The 15,400-nt window shown below is 37.6% G+C and overlaps 3 protein-coding genes across 3 annotated transcripts; all 3 read left to right on the top strand.

Moving 5' to 3' along the window:
- Window positions 1-2,782: 2,782 nt before the first annotated feature.
- Window positions 2,783-4,657, top strand: GCK72_025781 (uncharacterized protein; the record flags this gene model as incomplete). The annotated part of the gene is made up of 7 exons (XM_003105476.2): window positions 2,783-2,822; window positions 3,062-3,219; window positions 3,270-3,424; window positions 3,479-3,605; window positions 3,792-3,979; window positions 4,082-4,283; window positions 4,355-4,657. 7 exons carry the CDS (start codon window positions 2,783-2,785, stop codon window positions 4,655-4,657), a joined length of 1,173 nt encoding a protein of 390 aa, XP_003105524.2.
- A 1,814-nt stretch (window positions 4,658-6,471) lies between these two features.
- Window positions 6,472-7,840, top strand: GCK72_025780 (uncharacterized protein; the record flags this gene model as incomplete). The annotated part of the gene is made up of 6 exons (XM_003105532.2): window positions 6,472-6,528; window positions 6,576-6,730; window positions 6,811-6,937; window positions 6,986-7,173; window positions 7,219-7,420; window positions 7,553-7,840. The coding sequence occupies 6 exons, from the start codon at window positions 6,472-6,474 to the stop codon at window positions 7,838-7,840; spliced, it is 1,017 nt and encodes a 338-aa protein (XP_003105580.2).
- A 2,068-nt stretch (window positions 7,841-9,908) lies between these two features.
- GCK72_025779 (uncharacterized protein) lies at window positions 9,909-14,048 on the top strand (the record flags this gene model as incomplete). The annotated part of the gene is made up of 6 exons (XM_053736478.1): window positions 9,909-10,088; window positions 12,230-12,340; window positions 12,963-13,117; window positions 13,168-13,488; window positions 13,534-13,732; window positions 13,797-14,048. 6 exons carry the CDS (start codon window positions 9,909-9,911, stop codon window positions 14,046-14,048), a joined length of 1,218 nt encoding a protein of 405 aa, XP_053580044.1.
- Between the last annotated feature and the right edge of the window lie 1,352 nt (window positions 14,049-15,400).

The raw sequence follows: 15,400 nt of genomic DNA, 5'->3' as shown, positions 1-15,400 counted from the left end.
TCAAAAGTTTATTTTCACAAGTTTTTGTATAAATAGAAAAAGATTATCAGTGAATCAAAATTTTTTGTTTCAAATGCCATACTTTGCCAGGAAGATTAGTTTTATCCAGATAAAACCGGATTTTAGGTTCTTCAAATTTTTTTTTTGATTAGTCTCAGAGTTTAAAACAAAACACAAAAAATATCAGAGTTCCGTTTCTGCATATCGACGATAACATAATTGGCCCGGAAATGGATAAATTGGACAGAAGGACACACTAAAAAATAGAAGGCTTAAAGAAAATAAATAGAAGCTGATATGAATGAAAAACAATGTTCAAATGAAATAACTCAAGTCTTACCAGCATACTTTGGTTTGATAGTAATTTGAAGTTAAATTAAAATCTGGAAATTTCAAAAAATTTCAGCATTTTCAATCTTTGTACTGAAACCCGGCCAGTCGCATATGTGACATCAATTAACCGGTTCATATTCTTTATTCAAAGTACATCTAGCACATTCATTTTACTTTCCAATCTGTGACCTTATTGCACATGACGTTATGCTCATACGTCTTTTTCTACAAAATAATTCACCTGTTCATCCTTAGAATACCTTAAATTGCATCTCCAGCCCTTTGGTTTTGTGTGTTGATTGAAATATTTTATCTTTTTTTCACTCTAAAGATATGGAGTCAGACACGATTGGTTTTTTGGGCGAATGACCCTTTCTAATTCTAGATTATTAGCTATTCCAATAACCGCATGTTTTCAATATTTCAAGTTTCATAATTTAAACGGTAGACAATTACTTGTCTGGCTATTAGAACACGTTTTTAATAGTCTGATTTTTGACTTATGTCCTTAGTCATAAGATCAGGAAGAGAATGGTACCAAAGTCAGTTTTAAAACTGTTTCCATTTTTCAAAATACAAATATTTTTTCTTTTTTGATTTACAACTATTTATGTACCCATTAGCATCTGACCAACGTTGTCTTAATAAGGGTAACCTCCGCATCTGAGAACTAAGGACAGCCGTACTGAATCTCATGGCAAGTACATTTTTTATCTCAACACAGACCAGTTGGATCCCGTAGTTGAATGAAACATGTTCCCAGTTAGTCACAAGGCGCCGAGAAAAGAACAAAAGGTTTTTTTTGTGATCTACCAAGAAAAAGTTCTCCAAAAAACGTGAGAACCCCCTTTTCTCTTTTGAAAAGTGAGGTTTCATATTTGGCTTAAACTAATATCAACCTGATCTGACGGAGAGTTTCTAATTCTGTGTTGTCCTCTAGACTACTTGACAGCACAACATTTTATTTCTCAACACCTGGCAAAAAGAGGTACGTGTTTTAGAATAATCATGTTTTGGTATTGGTGTTAGATATAAGGAAACGAATTAATGTAATGTTGCGCGGTTGGTAAACTTTTTTTTTCGATATTTTTTTGGTCACAGACTAGATAGTTTTTGTGGGAGGTGTTACCTACGTTATTTCATAAAAAGCAATATTAACAGTCGCGTGTTGGCAAAAGCTGTTTTTAATCATTTTTATATTTTTAGACAATTCCAGTCTACTCGGTTTAGATGAGTATCTAGAATTTTGATATTCATGATTCCATATCTTGCTTCTTGATTTCTGAATACCTAGCAATTCAAAGCTCTCAAAATTCATAAACATTTCATTAATTGTCTGTGGTGTTTTGGTATATAATTGACAGACATTCAACATATTTTTATTTTCTCTTTCATTCAATTTAGTCTATTTTTTTACAAAGCTAAATCTGTTGGGTCTCTTATCAATATTTTTCAATCAATGTCATACCCCAAATGACCAGTTGCGTAGACACCAATTCTCATATGAGACCAATAAAAAATTATTAGGGTTCGCCATAACAAACTCGTAATTTTTTTTGTTTTCCTTTTTTCATTCTACTTGCTTGTTATATTCAATCAAAGGTATTGTCCTGAACTCCTGAACCGATAGTATTTTGGAGAGAAGTAAGTTCCTTCCAGGAATATGACGATAATTCGCTTTGAATGAAAATTAGAATTAAGGAAAATACTCTTTGACAAAACAACCCTGATTTTATTGTGCTGGATATTTTCTAGACACGTTCAGGTGTTACCATTTCTTGCAAATTCGAGCTGTAAAATAATTTTGGCAAAATTGAAATTGTATTTCTCTCATGTTTTAATCAGAGTTGCATGAAATTTAACCCGGAAATTAGATGGAAGTGAGTTTTATTTTCACGTTATAAAACAAACGTCAAAAAGACAACGTTTATCAGTTGTATTGAAGGTAAAACTACCATTCGAGCATGAAACATCCCAACATTTTTCGTATCCGGTACCAGTAGATCTAAAAAGAGATAAATTTGAGACCCGGAAGTCGGAAATGAAGACTTTTACAGGTTCATCGGTACCGGATAAAAATAATATTGGATTGTTTTATGCTCAAATGATAGTTATATCTCCAATACAACTAATCGATTTTGTCTTTTCACCTTTTGTTTCATTTTGTCGAAATAAAATTCTCTTCGGCCTAACTTCCAAGTTTACTTCCATGCAACTCTGGTGTACATAGTTCTATTCCAACATTTTAGTGTTTTAATTACTAGTTTCAAATAAAAAACCACATCACTTGTCTGTGGACAGCCAAACATTTTATCCACCCTGTTATTATCTTTCTCAATTTCGCTCAAATACTTCATCCGCAATACTTCGTACCTCAAAACATCTCATGATTTACATTTAGAATTCTCATCGTGAAAAAAATATTTTTCTCTCAAAGTACCATTTGGTAATGGAAGACGTGGAAAACGTAACTCGTTATAGAGATCCAGGTGAGATTTCAGTGTTAAGTCAGTCAATGAAAAAAGAATCAGGCCTGTTTTCATTTTTCCTATCATTCTATAAAAGTTCATACTTGGAAAATAGAAATAGTCTTACTCTTAGTCTAACACATTTTTTCTGATTAGATTACTAGACTCGGTTGCATTGCACGACCTTTCCAATTCAACCAATCCAAACAAACAAGCCCTAAAAAACTTGATCTCTCAACCCGCTATATCACTATTTCCAGCTATGGAAGGGTGTGAGGAACGTGGCGAATTATATTTCCATCCGGCCTATCTGTTTGCGGTGGTGTTTCAAGGGATGTCCGGCTGGCTTACTTTCCCGATGCTATTCATTATTCTGAAGAAATATGCATTCAATGTTTACTATCATCCAAATCTAGTGGTAAGTGGCTCTTATTCCACGGTGCATCTTCTAAGATGTATCCCTTTCAGTTTCTTATGATGCTAAACGTTGTCACTTGTCTTCTACTGGGTAGTATTACTGCCTGGAGTGCAACTAACTTCTTTATCAATCTTATGATAAAGCCTACTCCATGTGATCTTTTATTAAAGACACATTTCTGCTCCAAAATCAGGGCTACATTTTTGTAAGTGCTCTGGATTTTATTTTTTCAACTCTTTCATTTTAATTCCTTATCCAGATTCGCTTTCTGTTTGGTAACTACAAGTCACGCTGGTATCCTGATAGAACGAATCTGGGCAACATATGCTGTGAAACACTATGAACGTCAAGGAAAAGCACTTGGTATTATCCTGGCGATAGCTGCGGTAAGTGTACTCAAAAAATCACGTACTCTAATAAATTTCTTTAATCAAAACGTTGGACCTCACATATATGCACTTTAACATTAAAACAAAATTCTGCACTTCTTAACATTACGTGAAATTGGTTCTGATTTTGATCTTGATTTTTTGAACACAATTTAATTCGAAAATCTAATTCCATAATTCCAGGTCGGAGTCGCTGCCACCGCAATTTTCATCGTTTTGATACCTGAAGACGGGGAAGAAATGATTACTACATGTTTGACATTTTCCGCTTCCAAATCTATCGGATCAAGGATATACGTCATGTTCTTCGCGCAACTCTTGCTGGACGGCTTTATCTCCATAGTGCACTTGGTGCTCTATAGATATAACATGTGAGTAATTATATTATTATTATTATTTCCATTTTATGCATTCGGAACATGTGTTTTAATATTAATGTTATTTCATTTTTCATATTACGTATGTTCTTTCAGACACGCCGATAAGAAAGGGTCAACATCCTTGTCAGAACAATTCCAACGGAATGAAAATGTCAAAACATTAAAGCAAGTAACACCGCTACTTATCTTATCCAATGTGACCATCGGAGTATATATCTTTATTATATCGGTATTCCGTTTGTTCAGAAACGACCTTCCAAGAAATTGGTATGAAATCATTGCTGCTAACCTTTTCGTAAGTATTCGTGATCATTCGAACATCATGAAGCAAAAAAGAAGTAAACACAATAATTCTTGTCATTTCAGATAATGCCGCATATGCCATTCATGTTTACTTCATTGATCTTAATTGAGCTCCGACTTGCTCAAAAGCGTCAGGCTCGTGTTCACAGAGACATGATGGCTAGTCAAGACGTTCCACTTGATGACCAGTTCCACATTGCTATTGAAAACTGGGATGTACAGTTCCAATCCCGTCTGAAGGCGCAAGCACTGGCAAACGGAAAAGTGCATCCGACGAGTTCTTGGGGATCCTCTAAATTTATGTCAAAGTTTAAGAAACGTCAGAGTACGGTAGCGGTCGTGTCACTACCTTCTTCTCCTGCATAAAAAATGATCGTATCTTTTCTCAATTGTATGCATCATCAATTGTAAGCCCGGTCCATTTTATTTTGTTCATTTTTTTCACCTAATAAATCTTCAACCCCTTCTGCTTAAATGAAGTTCTGAATGAGTAATTCAAAATTTCAAAAATGTGTTTCATTGATAAATTATTTTTCGGATGAGAGCGCATTGTTTTCGACAAAAAAGTTAGAAACTGACGAAGCATGAAAAACTTTCGAAACCTTCAATTATGTAAGATGCACTTTTAGTTAGATCATGTTTTTGGGAAATGAAAGTTTTCGTGAGGGTAAACATGTTGAGTCAACGGAACTACACAGTAGAATCTTATGAAAACATTATTTTTTTATTAAAAGAAAGCAACATCCACAAGTCACTCAAAATAACTTTTCATAATTCCAGTCCCTTTGACTGTAATTTCCGACTCGAGAATCACCGAAATTTTGACAAAAACGTTGTCAAAAACAGCATAAGCTTCGCGCATCTCAAATGTTGTATCCACTCTTCATTGCGTCATCACTGCGAAAAGCGAGGGAATCGAACCCTGCACCTATCGGACCTCCGTCCTGGCTCCTATCCACTGGGACATCACGTCGCTTGGGAGGGCGAGAGAGGAATGCGCTCATCTACCTAATTAGGTTTGACAGTCCCGCGCGGGAAGACAGAAGAGAAAAGAAAATGAATGCACAGACGAATGATGGTCCATACCAACTCTGTCGTACGGCAGGCCCTCGGCTTTTTCTTGAAAATCTAAAAAAGTGACGTGAAAACATGACTTGATATACGTTTGACTGTTTGGTACCAATCTGACTTCCGGGGTTCGCTCCCATCTGGTGCCAAAACTTTTTTGTTTTTTGTTTTCGACTTTTTGGTACAGTAGGGATCGAATCCTGGTTGTCAGATTGGTATCAAAAAGTCAAAAATATATCAAGTCATGTTTTCAGTCCAAACTCTTGAAAACCGCGTTTCAGTCCAAACTCTTGAAAACCGCTTTCACGGCCGACCGCGATTTCTGACAGGTCCATACCATACATTAATAGTTGAATCTTCGATCCGCCGCTATCAACGATTTCAGTCTAAGGCTGTGAAGGCGAATGAACAAAATTGACTAAATTTTCGAACATCGACTAATTTTCTGGCCGTCTGCAATGGCAAGGAAGAATTTTCTGGGGTCGTTTTTCCCAATATCGGACGATAATTCTGCCAAACCAGAATAACTAACATGAGAAGCAGATGGGTTTTCAGACTTGCCGTTTTCAGAACCCTGTTGGTCACTAGTAGTGGAACACAAGAACCAAACAAAGTCCGACATCACAGGCTATCGTTTTCCGGTTTTTTTGTCTACCGCCCCACATGTTCACCTGCTCGTCGTCTCATGTCCAAAAATTGCTATCCCATATTTTTAATTTTTTTCACCCCCATTGACCCTTCCGTGTATCCCAACGTACATCTTTAAATAAACAAATAAATATTTTTGAAACTTCCGGGTCCATACCATCCATTGACTAAAAATCGGTCCAAGCTCCAAGGAACGACACTATTTTTAATATCCATGCGCATTCCCCAATATCCAGAATCCAATCAACCTATCCCTACCCCATTATCTTTTTTTATTCGAAAAAATGCTCTGATTCCAAGAAAAAGATTCCAAGAATTCTCCCAAACATCTCACAACTATGTCGGAAGATTGGTCTATTCCGGAAATGGGAAGTTGTGAGTCCGACCGTTTATTGTATTACAACCCGTTTTACCTATTTGCTATTGTCCTTCATGGACTGTCTAGCTTATTGTCGTTTCCTTTAATGGGGACCATCATCAAAAAGCATGCCTTCAGCAGCCATGGACATCTGAACCTTTTGGTAAGTAAGATTTTGTCATAGAAATAAATAAAGTGGGGACTCTTTAGATTCTGATGAGCTTGAATGTTGTTAGTTGTGCTATCCTGGCTGGCTTGACCGCATGGAGTGCCACAAACTTCTTTGTCAATCTAATCATTAAAGAAAATCCCTGTGATCTACTGCTGAGAACCGAATTCTGTTCCAAAATCCGTGCCACTTACTTGTAAGTTTTGTCCTGTCATATTTTTTCTATTTTATGACGTCATTCTGGATTTCGTGAGAAAATTGCCTAAGAAATTTTAGGTTTGCATTCTGTCTGGTTTCAACAAGTCATGCTGGAATTCTGATTGAACGAATGTGGGCGACAGTGTTTGTGAAATCATATGAAAAACAAGGAACAATACTTGGAGCGGTTCTGGCGTTTGCAGCAGTTTGTTATATTCTTAGGTATTTTTGTAAAAGTGTGTTTTTTTTACAGATTGCAACTTCTGCGGTTTCTATTTATTTTGTGACAATGGATGAAGATGCCAATGAGCTTATAACAACTTGTTTGACATTCTCTGCCTCCAAATCAGTTGGAAACCAAATTTATACAATGTTCTATGTTCAACTGGTTCTGGATGCAATTGTTTCAGTGGTACACTACGGTTTATACAATTATAACAAGTGAGCATACGTCACTAGTTAACGATACCAAAAATATAATTCTAGGAGCATCAAGCCCGGTAGCTCCGGATCCCTCTCGGAGCAATTCCAGCGTAACGAAAATGTGAAAACCCTTAAGCAAGTAACTCCGTTGTTGATTCTATCGAATATCACAATTGGGGTCTATATCTTTGTTATTTCCGTTTTCCGACTATACAAAAACTATTTGCCACCGAATTGGTACGAGATCATCGCAGCTCTTTTATTTGTGAGTTGAATCTAGTAAACATAACAGAAGTGATGATTCACATGAAAAAGTGAACCTGATCTTTCTCAGCATAGCTTGTGTCTCTTATTTTGCAATAAGTCAGAACTTTATCAACTAATAATTCATTTCCAGATGATGCCCCATATGCCATTGATGTTTTCCTCGTTACTTCTGATTGAACTCCACAAAAACAAAAAAGACTTGAATGCCAAGCATGAAAAGCTGATGGCTAATCAGAACATCCCAAAAACAGACCAGTTCCAACTTTCTATCGGAAACTGGGAGGCTGAATATGAGGCTCGTTATAACACCGGAGCAACAGCAAGTGGCAATCCAAGTTTACATCTCTGGAGTTTGGCAAAACTGAAGACAAAATTGAAGAAGAAACACCAAAGCAAAGTTGCAGTTATTTCTGAATGATTAATATAACACAAATTAATTTTTTTGTTTCTTTCTATAAAAGTTCTAACATTTTAATAAATGAATAACATATTTTCTCAAAGACACCTACACAAAAAGGGAGAACCTGGTGTACATGTATAGTTTGAAAAATAAATAAATAAATTGAATTACCTTAACCCTTTTAACAATCTGTTGCTATTTTTGCTTTATTCGTGTTACTCATTTTTACATTTTTACTACGTATCAGTTTCATGACTTCAAAGTGTTGGCCGTGTTTTTTTTCTTTTGAGCTTTTTTTTGGGGTTTTGTAGCGTTCATTCCAAAAATCATCTTGTGAGAAAGCTTGTGCTAAGATGTTATGCTAAAAGAAAAGAGAATAACATGTAGAAGATAATAAAATGAAATTATTTGGGCCTAAGGTTATAAAAAAACACTTATTTTTTTGCTTTTCTCAAAACCCCCTTATTAAGAGAGAGAGCAACGCAGTACCTTCCAAATTTGTTACAGAATTTTCAATGACTGTTTTATTGCTATGTCTGAAAATAGATATGTAGTATTATAACTCACAATTATTGCTTAATCTCATTTCCCTTTCCTTGTTTTTTGTTCCTGAAACTTCTCTGGTGCAAATGTCAACCCAACCTAGCTTGAGTCATGCCATAATTAAAGTTGGGGTTTGCGACTCGGACAAGGCTCATCTCATTTCATTTTCCCCTCTTTTCCTCCCATCACAAGACTTGGGATTGTGTGTTTTGTTAATATATATCCTGGCTCTTCAGATTCGTCACCTCCCACATTTTCTTCTTTGTTTTCTTCACCGTATTCTGAAAAAATAACGTATACTATGTATTCCTAGAGATGGGTACTGAATTCAATCCCTGCGGTCGTTTTTCTACGATAACAAACTTTAGGTATCTTTTCGGCTAATCTTTCTGTCTAGACACATTCCAGCTTGTAATAAAATCTAAGGAAAAAACAAATGTATGTTGAAAGTAGGACGCCGAAAGCGGTTGATTCCCGGAATTCCAGAATTGGCTACAAACTTGAAAAATGATTTTTGCTACATTTCACTAATTTATAGCCTGCCACGTTGCATTCTGTAAAACAATTTTAAGATCTCTCTTTTTTTTCAGTCCCTACTCTACATTCCACCCTTTTTCTCACTCATTTTTTTCACAAGATCAAACCTCTTTCCAGACGTTTTTCGTCGTCTTCACCCAATCTCTGCGCGATGTTTTAATCTATAGGTACACTTGTAATCCCGGCTCTCTTCTCGGTACTCAACATGTGCGCTCAAAAAAGTGTTCGAAGACTGACATCCGTAATCCGTGCAATCAGAAACTCCATTTCGCTTTAGTAATCCTGTACAATTCATTTGGACGCCATATATCGGCGATTTTTATATTCTACAATAGTCTTCTTGATCTTTCTGCCCTTTTTGAAACAAATTGTAATATGCGCCGACGTCAGCTCTCATTTTTTCCAGAAAAATGTTCCAATTTTAGAAACAAAGATTTTGAACCTTTGAGATCCCCTATGATATGTTCATTAGTAAAACCAAGAAAAGATCAAATCATCAAAAGGAACACGAACGTTGTAGGCGCAAAGTCCGTAGGAGCCTAGACATTCTCAAAAAAATCTGAAATTAGATCGGTTGGCTGGAATCAGTGGTAGCCAGTTTGTAAAAAACGTTTAACTCTGTCGAAGCGAAATGAGATGTCTGCGGAATCCTCCTCCTTCAGTTTCCCAGATTTCCAGAATCATTCTAGCAAAAAAGATACCACCCACCTTTTTTACCCATTCATGCTCCGCCAAACTTTAGTCCCCCACCCCATCCTCTTCGTTTTTCTTCATCTTCTTCTTCATCTTCTGCTTTTCCGAGCTCTAATCTCCGCCCCATTTCGGTCATGCCTTCTTCCCTCTCCTCTCATTCTTCTCATTCAATCTTGTTACTTCCCACACAATCCCTCTCCTCCCATTTCTCATTGTGTGTTGTTTTCCAGCCTATTGTGTTTCAGCTTATCCTTTATCCAGCTTCCCAGGAAATACCCATCAATAATCCATTAAGTTTCCAGAGAGTCAAACAATGGGTAGAACACAAATCTTCAACGACACTCAGTGCAGGGAGGCTGCAGAGGCGGTCAGCGGAGTACTGTACTTGGCTCCGTCACTTTGCAATACGGTCTCCTCAGTTGCGACGTTCTTCGTGTGTGGCTTGATCTACTTGAACTACAAGTTCCGTCTCTTCTACCATATCAATGCGAGGGTTAGTTTGATTGGGAGGGGGAAATGGCTGGGATGGGTGCGATCGTCATGTTTGTGGAAGATACACTGGGTATGTTGGGGGGATAGCAAGAGAGTGTTCCAGCTCTACAGTGTTCTTTGTCCAGTCGGTCATAAGTCATTTTGACAAATGTCAACTAAATTATGGTACCAGTTGCACTCCTAGCTGGTCTTGCTAGGTTGCACTTATTCATACACTCTCTGCGTTTTCGGAATTACTATGGTATTCGGTGTCTATTGTTACGTTCGTTGGTACCAGCTGTTCGTCCTGCTCCTCAAGCCTATGTCAAGAAGCACGGGGTTACGGTAGCTCCTCGTTACCTCTAGATTCATAATGTCATTGGGCTCTTGGACTGACTACGGTACCAGGCTCTCACACGGGCAGCCGCGGATTGTCCAAATGAGCTGACTTTTTGCACATCAACTAATCTTCTGTTTCTCTACATGGCCGGCTGAAGAAGCGAACATTTTCCATGGCTGGAAACGCAGATATAAAACTGCCTCACCGCCATTTTGGCAGCCTGGCTACGCTACCTTGATCAATATCTGGTTTACATCCGTCGGTACCACCGGGTGTTCTTCCTTCTCATCAAGGGGGCCTAACGGGTTATAGTGGCTCCTTATTATATCTAGTTTAAATCTTTCCTTCCACATCCATCACATCATCAACTGACTTGTGTGCGAGGCTCCCGGGGCGATAGCAACAACTACAACCGTCAGACTGTTAAAAACAAGCGCATTGACGTGTGAATCGTGAGAAATCTCCAGAAACTAGTTGATAGATCTATAATCCAAGTGAAAAAATCTGGAGGAGTGTGTGGGAAACACGCAACATGCGATGATTAGTTTTTTGGACAACTGTGGGAAAGTACGAGTCATATATGTTCCTTCAAGATCAAACCCTGTTTTGTCACGTCACCTACTAGGGTTGACTACCGTAATCTCTACGATACTCTAGTTTCATTCACAGTTCTGCTCTTTTTCGAGTTCTCAGTCAAACCCAGTCAACAAGAACGAAGAAAACAGACCAGCAGTTCAGAAATCGCACCTAACATGTCAAAAACAATGTGTTGCTTTTTCTGCCCATCTTATCTTTTTGTTGACGAATCCATCAGAAGTTTGAATTCTGATAAGTTCGCTTCAATAAACTTATGCGGTCGATCGTGAAATCGGAAGTTTTGTTTTTAAGAGATTTTTTTGAATAGCTACCGTAGTAATTTCTCTGATTCCTGGTTGGCTCGGATCGCCCACATTTACTCATATTCGGTAGTAGTGAACATAATTTTAGAGCTGATCACAAAATGCAGTTGCTCATTGAGCCCAGTCATTATATAATAGAAAAAAAGTAATTAGAAAGAAGGCAACACAAAGGAAATAAGAAAATTAGGATGTTCACAATTTCTTTCGTCTGATTCACCGCTCAAAAAACTATAACACATGATACAGAAAGTATTCGATACATTTCCTCAAACAGACTTGATAGTGTATTCGTTTTTGCGCCACCCACGAAGAGTCACCTGGGACTGGGTTCTCAATTCATGGAACGTATTAGGGCAATCATAAGACACCGGGACCCAAGGGAGTTGAAGCCATAAGTTCAGAACTTGTACTTTCAAAAAATTGGATAATAACAATTTGGATTACTGTAAAGGAGTTCTGACGCTTGTCATGGAGGTCTCACAAAGGAAGTCCTTGGAGATGGGGCTTTCGAACGATCTATAGATTTTGTCATAGGTTCTATTGACCACGGGATGTCCATTTTTGCAGTCAAAATTGGCTAAATATCTCTGCGAACCAAGTTATGAGCAAACTTTTCATTTTTTGAATCGGTAAGTAGTACTCAACGCTTTTCTGCTCAACGCTTTTCTTATTTTTACACCGTACTCAATACTCAACGCTTTTCTTATTTTTACACCGTATGAGCATAGGTGACTGCTGGGGAACACATATGAAACCCCGCGATGGCGTATATACGGCCGATTCGGAATATTCCATGTGAAAAAGCTTAATCGTATGGTTTGAGAGCTCAAAACTTGGCTCGAAAAGCCATTCAGCCAGTCTCGACTGCAAAGATGAACTCCCCGGAGTCAAAAGTACTTACAACCTAATTTATTGATTGTTTAGAAAGAAGCGTTTCCAAATTGTGAAACGACTATTGGTAGCGAATTTCATTTTTTCGCCACCCACGAAGTTGTCACCTGGGACTGGAGTTCTCGATTCATGGAACGTATTAGGGTAAACATAAGACACCGGGACCCAAGGGAGTTGAAGCCATAAGTTCAGAACTTGCACCTTCAAAACATTGCATAATAACAATTTGGATTACTGTAAAGGAGTTCTGACGCTTGTCAGAGATGTCTCACAAAGGAAGTCTTTGGAGATGGGGCCTTCAAACAATCTATAAATTTGGTCATAGGTACTTTTGACTACGGGATGTCCATTTTTGCAGTCAAAATTGGCTAAATATCTCTGCGAACCGAGTTATGAGCTCTTAAACTTATGGTAAAGCTTTTTGACATGGAATTCTAAATTGGCTGCATATACGCCACAGCGTGGTTTCATTTGTGTTTTCCAGCAATTTACTTGTGTTCCAACGTTGAAAAAATGAGAACATCTTTGCGTATACAATTCGCCAATTTTCGACTTCGATGTGAAACAGCTAACCCATTAGAAAAGTTTGAAAGCTTATAACTCGGATTGCAGAGACATTTAGCAGTTGTTGACTGCACAAATGAACTCCCCGGAGTTGAAAGTACTTATAACCAAATTTACAGATCATTTGAAACTCGCGTCTCTAGACACTTTCCTAGTCAACACCTTCAAACCTACCTAACATCACCCGGACTCTATATTTCAGATTCTCATCTTCCTCAACATTGGATCCTACCTAATCTTCTCCACAGCTACTCTTCTTAACTACTCAATTCTCTTCATCAACGCAATCTTCGCCGATAACAACTGCGATTACCTTTTCCTCACCAAGAACTGCTCTATTCTCCGTCGTTGTTTCTTGTCAGTGATTTCAAAAGCTTGTTCCATTTTTTCATTTATTTCTGTTTCAGATTTAGCAATATGTTGTCAACTCTCTCTTCTTTCTCTATCATCCTTGAGCGAGCCTACGCTACATGGAAGTTGGGACTCTATGAGCATTACGGACCCCGTCTCGGATTCTTCTTGGCTACCGGTTGTATTATGATCTCTGCCATGATGGTTGCAGTTGTTACTGGAGAAGAAGACGCTACTGAAATGATGACCAACTGCTATGCATTCTCCTCATCACCTTCTGTTGGTCATAGAGTTTACAACTTGTTCCGTTTTGAATTTGCAGTGGATATTGCTACTTGGATTGGATATTTCTTCCTCTTATGGTTCCATGAACATAGGTAAGCTCATATCAAAGTATGAATGCACATGAAGTTTTTTTTTAGAATCCGCCAACAAATCAAGGGAAAGTTGCCACAAAGATTCCAAGCCGAGGAGAACAAACTTGTCCTTCAAGTTCTCCGTCCAACCATTCTCACATCAAGCGCCATCATTGCTGTCTACATTATCTTCTCCTCCACCGGCCATCTCTTCCGTGACCAAATGTCTCTTGCCCATTACAAACAACTCGCTTCAATGATCTTTGTGAGTTGTGAAAAGTTGTGGAAATTTAGAGCTCACTGACTCTGACATATCTACCTATTTTTAGATTATGCCACACAACTCGTTCATCTCCATGACCCTGTACTACTTCATCTTCAAGTGGGGATGGCAAGACAAGAAGAAAAGAATGGAAGACACTGTGAGCTCCCCAAATTTGTCTGAGAAGGAGTTTATGGCAAAACTAAGCCGGGAATGGCAAGAAGAATTCGACAAACGAGAGTCGGCTAACCCATCTCCACGAACTCCACGTACAACCTCCTACTTCCATAGACTAAGCCGATACACCAGCACCGTTTGAGCCGACTAAATGTTTATCCGATCAATTTTACGCTACCTGGAAATCTCGTCATAATTAATTGTCTTCGTTTTTCTTTTGCTTTTCTTCTTAATGTCATTTTTGTTATCTATCCATAACCATAGTTCTTAGAATGGGTACTATTTTCTGTTACCTCAACATGTGACCCGCAAAAACAGTACCAAAAGCTAGCAATCGGGAATCAGCTATTTTCACAGAATACAATTGGTTTTGTGTAAAAAGCTTGTAGTTTTGAACTACTTGTAACGAAACAGGCGAGCTTCCTCAATCAATGCCAGTTGTGATGAAATAGTGGGATTCTATGTGTTGCAGGCTGAATAATCGGGAAAACTGGAAACAGATTATAGAAAAAATTGACTTGTTTCGATCTCTCAATACCCGGTTTTGTTTTTTCCAATTATTTTTTTTTCAAAATATTTTTTCCTTTTACAATCACCATGACTAATGTTCAGAAATCCCCCACCCGAAAATTTCGATTATTTTTCCTATTTCGTGAAAATTATTCAACATTTGTCTCTACTCCCCATCATTTTGACTGCTTAATATTTTTACCAACTCCTCCGTATTTATTTTGTCTTCTGCTTAATACTTATAACTTCTCTTTTTCAATTGTGAATTGTAAACGCGACTCATAATAAATAAACTCAATAAAAAAGCTATCAGCTGTTGGAAAAAAATCGAGAAAACAACTGGAACGCTGTGGTAATGGAAAACAGAAAAGTTCTGTCTGTTCGGTCAACGATGAACTTATACACCGCCAGAATTTTTTTTCTCATTAATTTAATAGCATTCACACACTAGTCAACTATTCCATTTCTCTTGGAATGCAAACGTCAATTTTAAATGAATATTGAAACAAAATACGTTTATAATGGACAAAAAATTGAATACTTTTTTGAAAACTGAATATGAGTTGTATAGTTTGTTCTGTCACGTTTCATTCTTTGATTTCTAATCCGGCTCTTCAAAATTTGCAAATTTCATTTTACATAATTTGCAAAAATCATGCGTACCTATTCATAACAATCGAAAATACGGCGTCATGTTTTGATGTGCTCCACTTCACAGTCAAACATCAACTTTTTCAATAAATACTACTCCAGTTTTGGATTTTGTAAATATTTATTTTCCTAGATATCGTTTTCCCTTTTTTCGGCTCAACTACAGAATAAATTGATGGCAATTTACTTGACATATGTCTTCGTATAAAAAATGATGTTGCCAATCAACGTAGGTGTGTGACTAATCTACGGAGGAAGGGAATCTTTCCGTCATATGTGCATAGGGGTGAGAGGTCGGTTAGTGGGAGAGAATGAGGGGGGCCAGTGATTGAC

The sequence above is a fragment of the Caenorhabditis remanei genome, chromosome X, assembly GCF_010183535.1.
Source record: "Caenorhabditis remanei strain PX506 chromosome X, whole genome shotgun sequence".
In the NCBI taxonomy this organism is placed as follows: domain Eukaryota; kingdom Metazoa; phylum Nematoda; class Chromadorea; order Rhabditida; family Rhabditidae; genus Caenorhabditis; species Caenorhabditis remanei.
Note: the sequence above shows the minus strand (reverse complement) of the source record. Positions and strands in the feature narration are given on the sequence as shown.